Here is a 20214-nt window from a genome sequence, read left to right as displayed (position 1 = left end):
TGGGACTGTTATAGTATTGGTGATTGTTGTACTGGGCAGTACCTGCTGGTGCACTGGTGTGTAGTGGTATACTATTGCCCGATGTAGTGGGTACTAGGGTGGTCGTGTAGTGGGCACGTGGGTGTTGATGCAGTGTAGTGGGTACTGTGGTGTAGTGTAGTGCTGTGATTACTAGGGTGGTAGTGTATTGTAGTGGGTATTGTGGTATGGTGTAGTGGGTGATGGTATAGTGTAGTGGGGACTGGGGTGAGGCAGTGTAGTGGGTACTGGGGTGAGGCAGTGTAGTGTAGTGTAGTGGGTACTGGGGTGAGGCAGTGTAGTGTAGTGGGTACTGGGGTGAGGCAGTGTAGTGTAGTGGGTACTGGGGTGAGCAGTGTAGTGTATGGGTACTGGGGTGAGCAGTGTAGTGTAGTGGGTACTGGGGTGAGGCAGTGTAGTGTAGTGGGGACTGGGGTGAGGCAGTGTAGTGTAGTGGGTACTGGGGTGAGGCAGTGTAGTGTAGTGGGGACTGGGGTGATGCAGTGTAGTGTAGTGGGTACTGGGGTGAGGCAGTGTAGTGTAGTGGGTACTGGGGTGAGCAGTGTAGTGTATGGGTACTGGGGTGAGCAGTGTAGTGTAGTGGGGACTGGGGTGATGCAGTGTAGTGGGTACTGGGGTGAGGCAGTGTAGTGTAGTGGGTACTGGGGTGAGCAGTGTAGTGTAGTGGGGACTGGGGTGATGCAGTGTAGTGGGTACTGGGGTGATGCAGTGTAGTGGGTACTGGGGTGAGCAGTGTAGTGTAGTGGGTACTGGGGTGAGCAGTGTAGTGTAGTGGGTACTGGGGTGATGCAGTGTAGTGTATGGGTACTGGGGTGAGCAGTGTAGTGTAGTGGGGACTGGGGTGATGCAGTGTAGTGGGTACTGGGGTGATGCAGTGTAGTGTAGTGGGTACTGGGGTGAGCAGTGTAGTGTAGTGGGTACTGGGGTGAGGCAGTGTAGTGTAGTGGGTACTGGGGTGAGCAGTGTAGTGTAGTGGGTACTGGGGTGAGGCAGTGTTGTGTAGTGGGTACTGGGGTGATGCAGTGTAGTGTAGTGGGTACTGGGGTGATGCAGTGTAGTGGGTACTGGGGTGAGGCAGTGTAGTGGGGACTGGGGTGAGGCAGTGTAGTGTAGTGGGGACTGGGGTGATGCAGTGTAGTGGGTACTGGGGTGAGGCAGTGTAGTGGGGACTGGGGTGATGCAGTGTAGTGGGTACTGGGGTGAGCAGTGTAGTGTAGTGGGTACTGGGGTGAGGCAGTGTAGTGTAGTGGGTACTGGGGTGAGGCAGTGTAGTGTAGTGGGTACTGGGGTGATGCAGTGTAGTGTAGTGGGTACTGGGGTGATGCAGTGTAGTGTAGTGGGTACTGGGGTGAGGCAGTGTAGTGTAGTGGGGACTGGGGTGATGCAGTGTAGTGGGTACTGGGGTGATGCAGTGTAGTGGGTACTGGGGTGATGCAGTGTAGTGGGTACTGGGGTGAGGCAGTGTAGTGTAGTGGGTACTGGGGTGAGCAGTGTAGTGTAGTGGGGACTGGGGTGATGCAGTGTAGTGTAGTGGGGACTGGGGTGATGCAGTGTAGTGGGTACTGGGGTGAGGCAGTGTTGTGTAGTGGGTACTGGGGTGAGGCAGTGTAGTGGGGACTGGGGTGATGCAGTGTAGTGTAGTGGGTACTGGGGTGATGCAGTGTAGTGTAGTGGGTACTGGGGTGAGGCAGTGTAGTGTAGTGGGTACTGGGGTGATGCAGTGTAGTGTAGTGGGTACTGGGGTGAGCAGTGTAGTGTAGTGGGTACTGGGGTGATGCAGTGTAGTGGGTACTGGGGTGATGCAGTGTAGTGTAGTGGGGACTGGGGTGAGGCAGTGTAGTGTAGTGGGGACTGGGGTGAGGCAGTGTAGTGTATGGGTACTGGGGTGATGCAGTGTAGTGTAGTGGGGACTGGGGTGATGCAGTGTAGTGTATGGGTACTGGGGTGATGCAGTGTAGTGTAGTGGGGACTGGGGTGATGCAGTGTAGTGTAGTGGGTACTGGGGTGAGCAGTGTAGTGTAGTGGGTACTGGGGTGATGCAGTGTAGTGGGTACTGGGGTGATGCAGTGTAGTGTAGTGGGTACTGGGGTGATGCAGTGTAGTGTATGGGTACTGGGGTGATGCAGTGTAGTGTATGGGTACTGGGGTGATGCAGTGTAGTGTATGGGTACTGGGGTGATGCAGTGTAGTGTATGGGTACTGGGGTGATGCAGTGTAGTGTAGTGGGTACTGGGGTGATGCAGTGTAGTGGGTACTGGGGTGAGGCAGTGTAGTGTAGTGGGTACTGGGGTGATGCAGTGTAGTGGGTACTGGGGTGATGCAGTGTAGTGTAGTGGGGACTGGGGTGATGCAGTGTAGTGTAGTGGGGACTGGGGTGAGGCAGTGTAGTGTAGTGGGGACTGGGGTGATGCAGTGTAGTGGGTACTGGGGTGAGGCAGTGTAGTGTAGTGGGTACTGGGGTGAGGCAGTGTAGTGGGGACTGGGGTGATGCAGTGTAGTGTAGTGGGTACTGGGGTGAGGCAGTGTAGTGTAGTGGGGACTGGGGTGAGGCAGTGTAGTGGGGACTGGGGTGAGGCAGTGTAGTGTAGTGGGTACTGGGGTGAGGCAGTGTAGTGGGGACTGGGGTGAGGCAGTGTAGTGTAGTGGGGACTGGGGTGAGGCAGTGTAGTGGGGACTGGGGTGAGGCAGTGTAGTGTAGTGGGTACTGGGGTGAGGCAGTGTAGTGGGGACTGGGGTGATGCAGTGTAGTGTAGTGGGGACTGGGGTGAGGCAGTGTAGTGTAGTGGGGACTGGGGTGAGGCAGTGTAGTGGGGACTGGGGTGAGGCAGTGTAGTGTAGTGGGTACTGGGGTGAGGCAGTGTAGTGTAGTGGGGACTGGGGTGAGGCAGTGTAGTGTAGTGGGGACTGGGGTGAGGCAGTGTAGTGGGGACTGGGGTGAGGCAGTGTAGTGTAGTGGGTACTGGGGTGAGGCAGTGTAGTGGGGACTGGGGTGAGGCAGTGTAGTGTATGGGTACTGGGGTGAGCAGTGTAGTGTAGTGGGTACTGGGGTGATGCAGTGTAGTGGGTACTGGGGTGAGGCAGTGTAGTGTAGTGGGTACTGGGGTGAGGCAGTGTAGTGGGGACTGGGGTGAGGCAGTGTAGTGTAGTGGGTACTGGGGTGAGGCAGTGTAGTGTAGTGGGTACTGGGGTGATGCAGTGTAGTGGGTACTGGGGTGATGCAGTGTAGTGGGTACTGGGGTGAGGCAGTGTAGTGTAGTGGGTACTGGGGTGAGCAGTGTAGTGTAGTGGGGACTGGGGTGATGCAGTGTAGTGGGTACTGGGGTGAGGCAGTGTAGTGTAGTGGGGACTGGGGTGATGCAGTGTAGTGGGTACTGGGGTGAGCAGTGTAGTGTAGTGGGTACTGGGGTGATGCAGTGTAGTGGGTACTGGGGTGATGCAGTGTAGTGGGTACTGGGGTGATGCAGTGTAGTGGGTACTGGGGTGAGGCAGTGTAGTGTAGTGGGGACTGGGGTGATGCAGTGTAGTGGGTACTGGGGTGATGCAGTGTAGTGGGTACTGGGGTGAGCAGTGTAGTGTAGTGGGTACTGGGGTGAGGCAGTGTAGTGTAGTGGGTACTGGGGTGATGCAGTGTAGTGGGTACTGGGGTGATGCAGTGTAGTGGGTACTGGGGTGAGGCAGTGTAGTGTATGGGTACTGGGGTGATGCAGTGTAGTGGGTACTGGGGTGATGCAGTGTAGTGTAGTGGGGACTGGGGTGATGCAGTGTAGTGGGTACTGGGGTGATGCAGTGTAGTGTAGTGGGTACTGGGGTGATGCAGTGTAGTGTAGTGGGTACTGGGGTGATGCAGTGTAGTGGGTACTGGGGTGATGCAGTGTAGTGGGTACTGGGGTGATGCAGTGTAGTGTAGTGGGGACTGGGGTGATGCAGTGTAGTGGGTACTGGGGTGAGCAGTGTAGTGTAGTGGGGACTGGGGTGATGCAGTGTAGTGGGTACTGGGGTGATGCAGTGTAGTGGGTACTGGGGTGAGGCAGTGTAGTGTAGTGGGGACTGGGGTGATGCAGTGTAGTGGGTACTGGGGTGATGCAGTGTAGTGGGTACTGGGGTGAGCAGTGTAGTGTAGTGGGTACTGGGGTGAGCAGTGTAGTGTAGTGGGTACTGGGGTGATGCAGTGTAGTGGGTACTGGGGTGAGCAGTGTAGTGTAGTGGGTACTGGGGTGAGGCAGTGTAGTGTAGTGGGGACTGGGGTGATGCAGTGTAGTGGGTACTGGGGTGATGCAGTGTAGTGGGTACTGGGGTGATGCAGTGTAGTGGGTACTGGGGTGAGGCAGTGTAGTGTATGGGTACTGGGGTGAGCAGTGTAGTGTAGTGGGTACTGGGGTGAGGCAGTGTAGTGTAGTGGGTACTGGGGTGATGCAGTGTAGTGGGTACTGGGGTGAGCAGTGTAGTGTAGTGGGTACTGGGGTGATGCAGTGTAGTGTATGGGTACTGGGGTGATGCAGTGTAGTGTAGTGGGTACTGGGGTGAGGCAGTGTAGTGTATGGGTACTGGGGTGATGCAGTGTAGTGTAGTGGGTACTGGGGTGAGCAGTGTAGTGTAGTGGGTACTGGGGTGATGCAGTGTAGTGTAGTGGGTACTGGGGTGAGCAGTGTAGTGTAGTGGGTACTGGGGTGAGGCAGTGTTAGTGTGTGGTGGTAATTGGATGACACAGTTTACAGATGGTGTTGTATGTAGGAGACCGCGACAGGCTCTGGCCTTGTGTGGGGAGGGCTTCCAGCACCACGCATACGGCTTCCCGCCCAACCAACTGGCATGGCATGCACCAACCCAGCCAGCACGCTAAATGGATCACCAACACTCTGCCGCACGACTAGGCTATAGTAGACCTCTCTCTCTCTCTCTCTCTCTCTCTCTCTCTCTCTCTCTCTCTCTCAGCTCGTCAGTTGCATTGCTCCAGAACTGTTTCCTCTCGACATCTTAATCCTTAGTTGCTGCCATATGGGTTAAACTTCATCATCTTGTCATTTCTTCCTGCGTTAATTTGAGAGAGAGAGAGAGTTGCAAGAAGGCGTGGTTACCACAGCTTTACCAGCAGGCAAATGTGAAATGCAGAGTTACGAAGAACATATTGTGCTAGGTACCCATTTTATCGACCAGCCCCTAAGAGAGGATGAATAGCTCGGGTTTAATGTGGACCAACTGCTGTGACTAGTGCATGAATGCATCAGGGTTAGGAACACTAACTGCTACTATGCGGACATGATAAAATATTTCATGTATCGTATATCTTCATCAGTTGTTTTCCTTCATATTCATTAAGTACTGTACATGCATCATCATCCCATCTTGTTTAGCTTGACCCTCTTAGCCAGGAAAGATTCATATCACTTTGTCTGCCTCTTGCTGTAGTCTCAAATCAACCCCGAATGAGTCCACATTCCCTGCTACTGAAAGTAGTGGGAGCCTTTAGACAGAGGTCCTTGGTAACACCAGGACCCTTTAATAGAAATTGGATGTATGGTAATTATAAATAAATAAATGAATAATGCTCTGGCAATGTCTGAGATAAGAGTATACTTGAAATATTTATAGTGTTCCTTGTAAAAAACAAATAAATCCTTTTGAATCCTCCCCCACAATATGCAGCCAATCTCCCTTACTTTGAATTTAGTGTGAATTGTGTAATATTTCCATGTGTATTTATTTTTTATGTGTGTGACGGGAGAGAGTTTTACCCTTGTGTTGCCCCGTCTCTTGACCTTGTTTATATGTGCCATGTCTCTTACTCCTATGTGTATATATAGACACACATACCAGCGTATGCCAAGTGCCATTAGCACCGTACCTTTGTATGAAGTAAGAGTGATGGTAAGACTATAAAATGACACGTGATCGAGAGAGAGAAAGGTCATTACCAAGTCATCATGATCTGTCACACATATCTTGCATACCCCCACTGGGACTAGACCACCTGTCTCTTAAGGTAATAATATAACCAACTGTGATTTTTCAGTTATGACTTTCATTCCATTGAGGGTTTCTTCCCCCACTTTGTGATAGAATTTCTGGACGATTTACATTTTATGGGTTTAAATCTAATGTTAGCAGTTAATAGATGGTTGTCAGTGATGGGATAGAGAGAGAGAGAGAGAGAGAGAGAGAGAGAGAGAGAGAGAGAGAGAGAGAGAGTCAAGGTTTGACAGATGACCAAAGCCCAAGAAAAGTAGAAGTATCATCAAAATATATCTACATTCCTCAATGGCCAGGCAGCTTATGAAAGGTAGTAGAAATCAGGAAATTATTACAGTAGGAAAAAAGGCTAATGGTAATCATAAACTGTTTAGGAATTTATCAGGTGAAAAATTTTATTATTATGTTAGAGATTTTATTTATCATTTGTTTTTATGGTTTCTATCTCTCTATATCTATCTATCTATCTATCTATCTATCTGTCTGTCTATCTATCTCTTCCCCATTTAAACCAGTTTGATAGTACGGAAGTCCGGTGCTTTTTATACTGTAGTGTGAATGAATTTTAATCTTTGCTGGTGGTGATCTTAAGATTCAAAGATTATTTTTTCTCTTTCCTGGTTTGAAATGTTTATTGTGAGTTTTGATTGGGAATCCTAACCTTTAGAGTCGTAAGATTGAAATATCAGGTTGAAAGGAGGTACTGTGTTATTTTTCCTTCTCTATAAGAGAAGAATCCTCTACTACCAACATTCTCCTGAGAGGGATGGGAATGGGGGATGGCTGGGTATCCACCCCTTTTGTATTGCAAATTTTTGAAAGAAGGAACGGAGGAGGGAGCCAAATGAGTGTTTTTTTTTTTTTTTTTTATCCCCTCAAGGCTCATCTGTTCATGGCACCGTCTTGCAAGGCAGGAGACAGATTATTATTATTTATTTCTTTCTTTCATACTATTTGCCATTTCCCGCATTAGCAAGGTAGCGTTAAGAACAGAGGACTGGGCCTTTGAGGGAATATCCTCACCTGGCTCCCTTCTCTGTTCCTTCTTTTGGAAAATTAAAAAAAATAACGAGAGGGGAGGATTTCCAGCCACCCACTCCCTCCCCCTTTTAGTCACCTTCTGTAACATGCAGGGAATACGTGGGAAGTATTCTTTCTCCCCTATCCCCAGGGATATTATTATTATTATTATAGTTATTATTATTGTTTATTATTATTGTTATTATTATTATTATTATTATTATTATTATTATTATTATTATCATTATAACTAAAGTTTTTTATGATTACATAAGGGGAATATGATGACTCCTACTAAACCAACTGACCCCCTACCTAAACAAGTGTGTTTTCTGGTCTTTTCAGTGGAAGGCATTCCAAGGATCTACTACTTTGGGGTGTGTGGGAAGTACAACGCTCTGGTGATGGAACTCCTGGGGCCCAGTTTGGAGGACTTGTTTGATATGTGCGGAAGACGCTTTAGTCTCAAGACAGTACTATTAATAGCCATACAATTAGTAAGTGTTGGCCCAGTCCTCTCAGATCCTACTTTCAAGGTATTCAACTCTGTGCCAGTTATTTCAGATCCTACTTTCAAGGTATATAATTCTAAGCCAGTCAGTTCAGATCCTATTTTCATGGAGTTTAATCTTAAGCCATACTGTGTTTATGAATATTATTTTAGCTCCAAGGTATTCTCTTTCTGAATTCATAGGTCATACACATAGAATTCAGTTAAATTATTATTCCATATCATACATGACAGTATCAGCTGAATGTGTGTGTTATGTACTCTTCATTATTCCATGTCGTACATGACAGTATCAGCTGAATGTGTGTTATTTACTCTTGACAAAGGTAGTTGAGTTCATGATTGCCTAATCAATAAGATATGTTATACCAGTTTTCATTCTACTGCAAGGCTATGGTAAATGGACTTAAATGAATTTGAGATTTCTTAGAATAATTAGGGTTTACTTGAGCTTAAAAGCAAGATGTTTGTGTTGTAGATACCAATCAGTGTGTTGAATCTTTTGGTCTGGTGAATGATATGACTTGGGTTTATACACTTTAAGGTGCCCTAAGTTATCCTGTGTAGAAAATACTGCCCCAGCACTTGTAGATATATGTATGGAGTGACTATTTTTACCTTATGGGGGAGGATCTTATACTCTTGAAGGGCTCCATTTCATAAACTGATTTATTATGATGAATTTATAGAATTCTGTGTATTCTCAGCATTTATGGAAGTGTAGTCATATCACATAGTTTATTCCACTCATCTGCAATTCTGCTACCACAGAAGTTGCTGTGCTCACAATTTTTACCTAGCATTTTTTTTTTTGCATAGTTTCTTGATGAGTTGTTGCTCATTCTTTCCATCTTTAGAAAAACTACACACACTCAGCATTGTCAGTATGATTAAGAAATTCAGTTTTCCCCCCCAAGTCCCCCCTCCTTTTACCTTCCATAGTGGGCAAATGTATACCCTTTAACTTCTTTCTTTACCCCCAGTATATTTTTATCAGGTGCCATCTTTGTTTCCCTTTCTTTGGCCAGCTATATTAGAAAACATAATCATAATGTTTCTGTGAATGTTGTGACCAAAATTGAGGAGCAATTTCTGATGTAAGTCAGATATAAACTAAATAGGTTATTGAACATTTGTACATTCATATACCTTGATACAGACATGATAATAACTAGCAGATGATTTTCTTGTTAGTTTTCCTACATTGGCGTTGAGACAGTAGTATGGTTTCTGTGTCAAATCCCAAGTCCCTTTCACGCACATACTTATGTAGCTTTGTAGCCAGATTTATGTCTTTCCAAGTCCCTTTCACACACATACTCATGTAGCTTTGTCACCAGATTTATGTCTTATTTAGACTTTCATATATAGAATATCATCATTAATTTGCATAGTTTGCACTTGCTTAGGTTGAACTTCGTCAGCCATATATCTGGCCAGCTTTAAGTTTGTCAAAGTTGCCATGTTGTATGAAGCAATCCTTGTCATTTCCTACCTCTCTTAAGACTTTAGAACCATTCACAAACATATTCAGGTATGAATCCAGTTCTTTTGAGTCATGAATATAGGTGAAGAATGATAACAGCCCAAGGACCAAGCCCATCAGCATGTCACTTGTTACCCCTGATCCACTTTGAAAAGACACATCTGATGAGTGTCATCTGTTCCCTTCCACTAAATTGATTTTTGATCCACTGAAGGTGTTTTCTCCTTATGCCTGCCTGAAAATCTAGTATCTTGTTTAGGAGGGTGTTAAGTGCCATCTGACAGCCCAAGAACACTCTTTCTACCCTTCCATATCTTGTGACAGTAAGAGAGCTCACTCTTATAGAAGTTTAAAAGGTGTTTTATGCATAACATGTTTGTTTATTTTTCCCTAGGGATAGGGGATTAAGAATACTTCCCACGTATTCCCTGCGTGTCGTAGAAGGCGACTAAAAGGGGAGCGAGCGGGGGCTGGAAATCCTCCCCTCTCGTTTTTTTTTTTTGATTTTCCAAAAGAAGGAAAAAGGGGCCAGGTGAGGATATTCCCTCAAAGGCCCAGTCCTCTGTTCTTAACGCTACCTCGCTAACGCGGGAAATGGCGAATAGTTTAAAAGAAAAGAAAAAATGTTTGTTTATTGAACCTATGTTTCCTCTCATTGAGGTGGATTCTCCTTAGCAAGTACATTATTCATCCATTTGGGCTGTAACTATCATTTGCAGCATTTTTAGACTATACTTGTCACAGATATTGGTTAAGTGCAATGGCATGGATTTTTTTTTTCCAAACCTTCCAATGATATTTGGACAACACCTCAGATAATCTGCAGGTGTTTCTTCACAATAATAGTGCGTTTATGGAGAGAGTTTGTTGGATCTGTGAGCCATTTATGGATTGTGATCTGTTGGTGGCCCCCTAATTTTTTGGGAGGTTTTATCTGTTTGTGCGTAGTGAGCCAGCACTTCAGTGGTTGTCAGGTTGCTCTCATCTGACCTAGGTAACTGTCTTTTCTTTCTGCCTCACCCACGTGTGGACTACTGGCATTCTGTCCACAAACATACACTCTCTCCTTGTCATGCATAACACTTGACAACACTGAACTGACACAGCTTAGTCTTCTTAACTCAAGATTTTTCTGCGGTGAGCACCATCCACTTGCCCTGCCTTTTGGTAAAATGGTTAGAGCAGTAGATGAAAGTAGTGGGTAGGAACATTTAGGCTGGATCGTTAGGTAGAAGTAGTTGGTTGGAACATTAGGTAGAATTAGTGATTAGGAACATTAGGTAGGAGCCACTCCAAACACTGCTAGAGTTGCCCTCTGCCAGTGGCTTGTTAAGGGTGAGGCACTAAAGGCTAAGAAGCGGCACTGAATTTCTCTAGTTATGGAGGCTGTTGCCATGGCCACCCCCTAGACACCCCAAGAGGGAATACCATTTGGAATAGGCATCAGAGATGTAGACAGGTTAATCGCAAATTGGGAGGGACTCTTAATTTCTGTTGCAATGCATCTCTTAGACTTTTCCTTTATATCCTACACATTGGTGAAATTTTCAGTCCTGTCTCTTTTCATTCTTTCTCAGCATGTTCCAATCATCATCTACTCTTCAAATTTAGAAACGTTGCTTCACATCTTTTTATATTTTTGTTTTGCCCACTATCTTGTTTCTATTTCAAAAAAGTATTCTGTTGACTGTTATATCAGTGTAAGAATTAGAAAGCTTTAATCATACCTTCCCATTTGCTTTTCTGTTCTAACATGAAAACAATCTTTGGCCTCTATCTTCTCTGTGTAGCTTAGCTCCTTACTTCAGGTACTGTTGTTGTTGCTTGCCGTTGGACCTCTAGGAAATCTCTATGTTTTCTCAAGGTACGTGATTCTACTGGTGAAGTATACTCTGAGTCTTCTGTATGCTCTGCTTATTTTTATGAACATCTTATCCATGTCCTTGTTGGCATTTTTGACGGAGACCATTGACCAGTATTGCTTTGCCTGCTGGGATGCCTCCAGCAGTGCTGACTCTAAAGCAAAGATTATCTTAGTTAGGATGGAGACCTACATCCCTTCTATTAAATCTTTATTCCCTCAGGTATGGTTTGATGGCCCATACTGTGATGACTGTCAGATGAGGGATGGATTGTAATGGGTCTTGCAACTCTTCCCTTCTCCAAAATTTCATTGTCTTCATTTCAGCTAGGGCAAAGCATATGGTCCAATTGGCACACCTTATTGTGTCCAGTGTGAATGTGCCTCTTAGCTAGTTTCAGTCCTTGGTTGCCAATTTTGTGTTAAAAAAGAAAGTCCCTTTTGGAAGCATGCTGTAGTGCAGCCCATCCCTATGAAAGGAGACTATTCTAACCCTTCTAGCTGTTACCCCATTGTCCTCACTTTTGCTGTCTCTAGAATTTTTGAAGCTCTCCTTAATTCTCATGTCCTAAACCTCTTAATGTCTCCAGATGGATATTTACACAAGCAGTGTGACACCTGTGGATAGATACTTATGCATTGTTTCACAGTTCAATTTCAAGGCCTCACGCCAAGCCTGGATGCTGGCTGAGGTGGTAGTGCATGATGATTTCTCCTTGTCAGTCATGACAGTGAAATCACATTTTTGTGTGTTTCTAGGGAATTTAGCAGCTATCAGCAAGATTTAGAGGACCAGGCAGATGATCTCATCTTGAATGATTTGATGATGATCTGTCTCAGATCATGTGAAGAGTGATTTTATAGGAACCGACTTTACCATCATAGCGATTTAATGAAGATGAGGCAGGGTGAGGTTTTCTTGCAAAAGTGTAAGCATTGTTGCCAGTGCCTGCTTGACCTTGACAGCACTGTGTCTGACTGGTGCAGCTGTTAATATTACAAGCTTTTATAGTTCTGCTGTTATGGAAAGTCTATTTGTAAGCCTCATTAATCATAATAAAAATTTAGTTAGGTAAGATGAAACATGGTAATCAGTGATTTATTTTTGTTGTAGGTAAATTATTGTTATTATGATCATTATCATTATTATTATTATTATTATTATTATTATTATTGAGATTAGTATCATTATTTTACTTGATTGCTGTTTCTCGTGTTAGCATGGTAGTGCTAGGAAACAGATGAAGAAAGACCCATCCACTCATATACACATACATATATGTACCTATACACACGCACAGTACATATTCATACTTGCTCGCCTTCATCTATTCCCTGTGCCACCTGCCTTACAGGAAACAGCATCGCCACCCCATGAGTCACTGAGTAGTGCCAGGATATGGATGAAAAAAGGTCACATCTGCTCACACTCATTCCCTAGCTGTCATGTGTAATGCATCGAAACTACAGCTACCTGTCCACATCCAGGCCCCACAGACCTTTCCATGGTTTACCCCAGATGCTTCACATGCCCTGGTTCAGTCCACTGACAGCATGTCGACTCCAGTATACCACATCATTCTGATTCATTCTATTCCATGCATGCTTTTCATCCTCCTGCATGTTCAGGGCTCCATTGCTCAGTCTTTTTCACTCCATCCTTCCATCTCCAATTTGGTCTCCTACTTCTTGTTCCCTTTACCTCTGTCACATATGTCCTCTTTGTCAACCTTTCCTCACTCGTTCTCTTCATATGTCCAAAGCATTTCAACACCTTCTCCTGCTCTCTCAACCACAATCTTTTTATTTCCATGCATCTCTCTTACCCTTTCATTACTTATTTGATCAAACCACCTCACACCACATAATGTCCTCAAACACCTCATTTCCAATACATCCATCCTCCTCTGTACAGCCTATCTATAGTGCAGGCCTCTCAAACGTATAATATAGTTGGAACTACTAATCCTTCAAACACCCACTTTTGCTCTCTGAGATAATGTTCTCTCTTTCCACAAATTCTTCATTGCTCCCAGAACCTTCATCCCCTCCTCCATCTTATGACTCCCTTCCACTTCCATGGTTCCATTCACTGCCAAGTCCACTCCCAGATATCAGAAACACTTCACTTCCTCTAATTTTTCTCCATTCAAACTTACATCCCAATTGACTTTTCCCTCAACTCTGCTGAATCTAATAACCTTGCTCTTATTCACATTTACTCTCAATTTTCTCCTTTCACACACTTTTCCAAACTCAGTCACCAACTTCTGCAGTTTCTCACTCAAATAAATGATAAAACATGCATAGTTGCAACTCACTTGATACTCAGGCCTCACACCCACATTTTTTTTGTATATTGTGCCATTGGTGGCACCTTGAGAATGGCCTGTCATTGACAAGAACCCATCCCAAGCTTAGTCTTGGCATATCTTTGCACATACACACACTCACATAACAAATACAAAATATTTCTATATTACCAAAGTGAAAATAGTTGATGCAGTATACTTATGAAGTGATTTTTTCATTGTCATGTAAATATCTTTGGAATTGTAAGGTTGAATGGATTTTTTTAAACAACCTTAAAAACAAATATAAGGGTTGGAAAGGAAAGATTTAGTGAGTCATATCAGAGTTAAACACCTAGAATACAATTTCCTCCTTCAGGATCTGCTGGTAGTCTCTTTTATGTGACCCACCTCTAGTCCTTGTATCTCAGGAAAATTGATGAATCCTATATCATGACCTTTGACATATCTAAAGGATGTGACAGGATGTTGCACTAGTCTTTGCTAAATAAATTGACTCTCTCTCTTTCTTCTGCTTCTCTTTGTTCTCTTGTGTATAATTCTCTCTCTTTCTTCTGCTTCTCTTTGTTCTCTTGTGTATAATGTTCTGTCTGGTGGTTTCATCACAGTGATCATTTTTGGAACCCTATCTCCGTTTTGTCCTGTCAATAGTGGTTTTTCTTAGCATTTCTTTCCATTGCTACCCTCTTTCTTCTTTGTAAATGATCTATCTTCAAGCTTGTTACCTTTTTCACTCTTAGGCCAGTGGTTCCACTTTTTTACAGTATGTTATCTCTCCTTCCCTTGTCTCCTTACTCCAAAATTGTTCTTTTTCCTTCCAATTAGCATTTTTCCTCTCCTTAATTTAAACGTGCAGCATCTCAGAGTGAAGCAGTAACCTGGTTAAATTTACTTGTCAGTAATACAGTTCTTTGTCTATCCTTTTCTCAGTTTCACTTTTTTTTATTAAATTTAATATTACAGTTCATTTTTACTGTAACAGAAATGTGTTTGCTGTAACCATAGCCTCCACTCTACCTTGGAAACTCCACATAATGAATATTGAAATTTTTCTTCCCTAAAGCTGGGAATGTTTAATATGTGCATGTTTTATTTTTATTGTGAACAGCAATCCTACATCAATAATAGATCTTACTTACCCAGTATGGAGTACTGTTTGGTTCTTCCTCTGGCTCTTGCTTAACCAGAGTGAAACCAAAATCTTTCCACCTTTGTAAATAATCTGTTATCACCTCACTTCAACCATCCTTTTTTGTCTTCCATAAAGTTGCTGTTGTCTGTTTTGAAGGTATTATTTTTGCCAGTTTTCATAAGTTGTGTGTATGCCTCCCAGCTACAAAGACCTACACTTTCAGCACATGGTTAGTTGCTGGCCTTCCGTAGTTTTTCTCTGGAGACCTGCCATTCAAGTGATGACCATGATACCCCTCTCCTTTTCTCAGACAGTGTGTCTGTAGAATTCTGTTTCTTATCTCATCTCTTGCCTTTCCCTTAAACTTTTCAGTTTTGACAATCAGCTCACAAATGTCTGAGGTGCACGACCAATTGTAACTTTCTCCTTGCTCCTTATTCATTATATATAGATTTGAGCAAATAAGTTTTTGGGACAAAAAGTAATACATAAGACACCATATAAAGGCCCAACAGAGATAGTCATAGAAAGTGAAAGAAATATGAAAGATAAAGGTGTCATCATAAAAGAGAAACTAGAATTCAGAGAATATAGTGAGGGGATAGCACAATCAAGCCAAGTAATATGATTTTGAAAACTTTTCATGACAAGAGAATGAAGACTGTCGACGAAGGTAAATAATGAATACATTTAAAGCAAAATTGAATACTGCTGTGTGATATGGTCACCAGTGAAATGAATGTAAAGAAAGGAAATTAGAATTCAAAAGCAATTCATGAGTAGCATTGAGGGGATGGAACATAAAAACTACCATGATAGTCTGAAAGAATGAACTATATAGCTTAGAAAGAAGACAAACATATATGATCATCATTGCTTTGGTAATGTGTTTAGAGTTAGATGATGTTGAAAACAAATGCAAATAAGAGTAAGGTTTTTGCATTTATGTGAAACTGAAAGTAACACTAAAGAATCATTTTGTGTAGGGAAGTATTCAGTGTTAATGTGTAAAGCTACTTGGAAGTGATGATCAGTAGGGATGTTGTTTGGAAAGTGTTTTGAGAAGTATGCATAATTAATGTGTAAAGCTACACAGGTGTGATGATCAGTATGGAAAGTGATGGGAAAGCTCATGTTAAGTGATGTGTAGGAGAATTGGAGGTGGACTTAGAGTTCTGGCAATTGGTAAGAATTTATGAGCAGAGTTTGCTAGAAGTTTGGATGGTGAATTGCTTGTCCAATCTGTAATGTTATGTACATGAAAGCAAAGTTCCCTTAGGGATGGATCATGTACACCCAACAAATTCATTATCTTTATAGAGGATTTTAATAGATATAAGAATTAACACTATGACTCTTATTATCTTAGTAGGACTGGTAAGCATGAATGCAAGATGCCTTTTATTATTATTATGGTATCTGCTAGTATGGTAATTAGTCTCAAAAAGAAAAATAGATAAGATGCATTGTAACGGAAAACAGTGTACTCTGTTTTGTATACTCCCATGTATTCCCTGTGTTGTAAAAGGCATCTAAAGGGAGGGAGTTGGGGACTGGAAATCCTACTTCCAGTTTTTACTTTTCCAAAAGAAGGAACAGAGAAGGGGGCCAAGTGAGGATTTTTCCTCCTAGGCTCAGTCTTTTGTTCTTAATGCTACCTTGCTAACGTGGGAAATGGCAAGTATATGTGGAAAAAAATATATATGTATTTTTAAGGAAATCAGGGCTACCAATTTGAGGCCAGATCTTGGCAGAGCATTTGTCTAAATTCTTCATCTGTAGTGTCATACTGACACAATGATGTATGACTGGTGTTTTATCAGGTGTTTATAGTACAGTTGGAGTTTGAAGAAAAGTGAAGAGTGGAAGTTATGTCATTAAAAGGATGAATGGATGTAAACCTTTTAAGATGTTTTGGCCTTTTAGGACATACGGCACATGATTGGATGATAACGATACATGGGTGCGTAGTGACATTGTGCTGCAGCATTGAATTGTTTTGGCAGAGGTGTTTCTAGTGATGCCAAAGGAAATTTTTTGATGGCCTGCAGTGGAGATGTATTTTGTGAAGATGAAACTTCAGTTGAGCATTGATTCCTTCTTGATGAAGTAGTATATGGTAGTGTGCAGAATAGAATATTACAGCACGAGTGTGTGTGAGGAATGCAACATTTTCCAAAAACTTTATGGAATAAAGTTTAGGGTACATGTAGATGTACTTTAAACCTTAATGCTATTGGTTCACCCATGTAAATGGGGACATAGGTAGAGATGATGTTTAGATAAAATAATATACAATTTCTCAGACTTTATTCATGTCACACCACTGATATTTTTGTCTTCTGGGAACTTTCTTCATACATTGTATAATGTTGACCACAACCTTTACCTGTTAAGCTTTTAAGAAGTCAATTCAATAATATTGTATTACGCTTTCCTCCTTTCTGTATTTTCTCTTTACGGTGTCATTGTGAAGATGTAAAGAACTAATCCACACAATGTTGCCATGGCATAATTATTAATGTAGTTTCAATGTATTCGTGATTTTCATAATCCTTTCTACCCATCATCTTAGTGTATACCTTACCTGTTTCCTGTTACATTTTGTTCATCAGTTAATAATATGTTCTCTAGTGGTAATTCACTTTTGAGTCATTTGCTAAAGTTTCTACCTTTCATACTTATATACATTTTGTGTAAATGCACTTGTGCAATCCTTTTCCCATTTCCATAAGCATCCCTCCTGTGCTTTAAATCCAGTTTCATTTCTGCAATCTCCTAATGTGAGATTTCCTTTAAGTATACATCAGCATTCATCAGGTTTCCTATGTTCATTCCGATAGTAGAAGATTTTGGTCATCCCCATTTAGAAACATTCAGTTAATCCCATTCTCTCAGTCTTGGATCTTCATAGGACTGTATTAATTTTTAATCCCACCCCTCGTGCTCTACATCCTTGTAAGCACCCTAGGTATTCATTGGGCATTTCAACTTTTCTGTTTTATCGTCTTTCTTTTAAGTGTATGTTATTGCTCTCTATGCTCTTTTTTTTTTTTTTTTTTAGTATTCTTTGTTGTGACTTTTAAGAAATTAGAAAGACTTGATATCACCAGTTTTGTGTCCATGGAAGTTTGAATTTAAAAATGGTTTTATTTTTATGGTGTTTGTTTATATTTTTGATTTTTCAGATCACTAGGACAGAATATGTACATTCTAGAAGATTAATATATCGAGATGTCAAACCTGAGAACTTTCTCATAGGAAGGAGCTCCACAAAAAAAGACAAAATAATAAACATAATAGGTAAGAGAAAATAGTTTATATATTTTTTGGAAATTTATTACTGTTTGTTTCTGATATGAATATTTCAGACATTTTAATGTTGGGAATTCAGTAAACCATTATTAAAAAAGAAGCTCTTGAAAATCTTTAACTCTTAAGGATAATGGTGTAGGCTCTGAAAAGTGGTTTATAACTGCTTTGGAATTTTATTTTTGTGAAATTGAAATAAACTGTAAGAATGAAACAGCATAGATCAAATATGATAGTGAAAAACTAACAGCAAACTTTTGTGGTTAACTTTTCCTGTGAATTTTAATGCCTCATGCAATAACCTTTAAAACAGCAAGATAACTAGACTCTTGTAAGAAAAATATCAGAATTATATTTATTTATTATTTTTTATTATTATTATCATTATTATTATTATTATTATTATTATAAATATTATTATTATTGTTATTATTGTTATTATTATTATTATTATTATTATTATCATTATTATTATTATTATTGTAATATTAATATCTCCTTTTTCTTCTGTTTCTTTACTCCTCTTCCACCCTCCTCTTCCTTCTGCTTCTTTTTCCTCTCTTCCTCCTCCTCCTCCTTCTCCAGGGCTGCAACTCATATCAAGATCAGGAATTTGTTGCTTGTTCTTTTGTAGTATGGGCCTCTTTAGTAAGGGAACAAATTGCAGGAGTTGGGAAACCATGAGAAGAGAAATGAGTCATGCTGTCTAACTCTGTGAAGGAAACTTTACAGCGAATTGGCCAGCTCTGATGTTGCCATGGCTCACCTCAATATCTTTGAGACACAGTGGTTCATTGGGTGATTATTGATCAGTTCCAAGGAGGAGGCACACAAACAGCTACCTCATGAAAGCAACACAGTGTTACCTTGAAGAGAATTGAGTTCAGTTTGAGACATGTAAGATGATGGGGCAGACTATGTCTGAACTAGGTTGATCAGAAAGTTTGAAGACTTTTCTTCTCCCCCCAAAAACAATTTCACACGTATACGTACTTGCATTATCCCTGAGGAAAAAGAAGAAAGAATACTATCCACATATATGTTGTATAGGACAATTAAAAGAGGTGTGAGGGGGGAGCTGGAAATCCTCCTCTCCTGAATTACTTTTCAAAAAGAGCAAAGGAGGCAACCTAATAAAGATTTTTTCCTCTCATGCTCGGTCATCAGTTCGTGTTGCTACATCACTTGTATAGGAAATGAACACTTATGAAAGAAAGGTGAAATTATACTTACATATAGGATTCCCTTCTGTGGGTTCTTGCTGTGCTAAGGATGCTGTCCACACCTAGATGGGACCACAGATCAAGTGGTACAGTAAGGTATGCTTGTCTCTGTGGGATAGTTGTAGGGTAGTGGAGGAATAAGAGTCCATTGTCTTCTGTGAAAGTTGCATCTTCGTCATGAGGGGGTTTTATGATAAGTTAAATTGAAGTTTGTAATATTGAAAAGATGGTTAGTGTCCAGAATGCAGATGAGAAAGTGTAACTTGTACATGCCTGGGAAGTGTAGTTTCATTTGGGTTTCATTTTGGCATGTCTGGGAGGGTGTGAGATGGGTAGAGGTGCATATGTGAAGATGTGTCTGCAGTTTTATTTTATGGATATTATTTGTTGTGTGTTCTTACTCGTGATCGCTTTTGTATGTTGCATATCATGGTCCTTTACAACATCTCTCAAATTCTCTATCTCAAGCACTGTCTCACATCCTAATGCAGGTTCAGACTCTGGAAATTTAAAGTATCTTTCACTCCATCCCTCTGTCTCATTCTCAGTCTCACCTTGTTTCCTCAATGTTGGACATGCATATCCCATTAGTCTCTCTTGTCTCATCCTCTCTCTATGTCCAAACCATTTCAGGGCACTCTGGTCAGCTCCCTATAGTCTACTTAGTTGTACAGCACATCTTCACCCTGTCATTCCTTACTCCATCAACTCTCTGAACATCAAGTTGTCCTCAGATATTTAATTTCCAGCACGTCTACCCTCTTCTCCTCTTGTATTTAGAGCCAACAACTTGCACCCACACAGCACCATTGGGATTACCATACCATAAGACACACATGTTTGCTGTCAGAAAGTGTCTTTTCTTTCCACACTCTCCTCAGTGCACGCAGGACCTTTGCATCTTAGCACACTTTTCTTTTTTTTTTACTTAAGCGGTCTTTGTTCCATCTCCTGCTGTGCTCATCAGTTATGCGGGAGTGAACATAGCAGCAGATAGAACATAGTTTGCTGAAGTAAACCATAGAGTGGATGGGTTAGGGAGGGGGCAGAGATCCAATCGCTATTGAGTGATATGTTGAAAGACAAGCCACCGACATCTTCCTTCATACCCTTCACAGTGTACTGAGGAACTCCCATCTTAGCCCCCACTTCTGTCTATCATCAGATCCTTCCCAGTTACTTAAAGCACTCCATCTCCTCCAGGCCCTCCCCACCTAAGCACTCTCAAACCATTCTTTCTCATCTCCCTACTACACCTCATTAACTTGCCCATATTCATAGTCTCGCAGATAGCAGCAGATAGAACATAGTTTGCTGAAGTAAACCATAGAGTGGATGGGTTAGGGAGGGG

General features: G+C 42.1%; 1 protein-coding gene across 3 annotated transcripts in view; it reads left to right on the top strand.

Moving 5' to 3' along the window:
* gish (casein kinase I gish) overlaps positions 1 to 20214 on the top strand; it is a 133276-nt gene that overhangs the window by 66714 nt on the left and 46348 nt on the right. For all 3 annotated transcript variants that reach the window (XM_071685099.1, XM_071685098.1, XM_071685096.1), the window contains 2 exons: positions 7372 to 7523; positions 17517 to 17631. In XM_071685099.1, the coding sequence (XP_071541200.1) occupies positions 7372 to 7523; positions 17517 to 17631 (267 nt within the window). The remainder of the gene's footprint in view (positions 1 to 7371; positions 7524 to 17516; positions 17632 to 20214) is intronic.

Source organism: Panulirus ornatus, chromosome 39 (assembly GCF_036320965.1).
Source record: "Panulirus ornatus isolate Po-2019 chromosome 39, ASM3632096v1, whole genome shotgun sequence".
In the NCBI taxonomy this organism is placed as follows: domain Eukaryota; kingdom Metazoa; phylum Arthropoda; class Malacostraca; order Decapoda; family Palinuridae; genus Panulirus; species Panulirus ornatus.
Note: the sequence above shows the minus strand (reverse complement) of the source record. Positions and strands in the feature narration are given on the sequence as shown.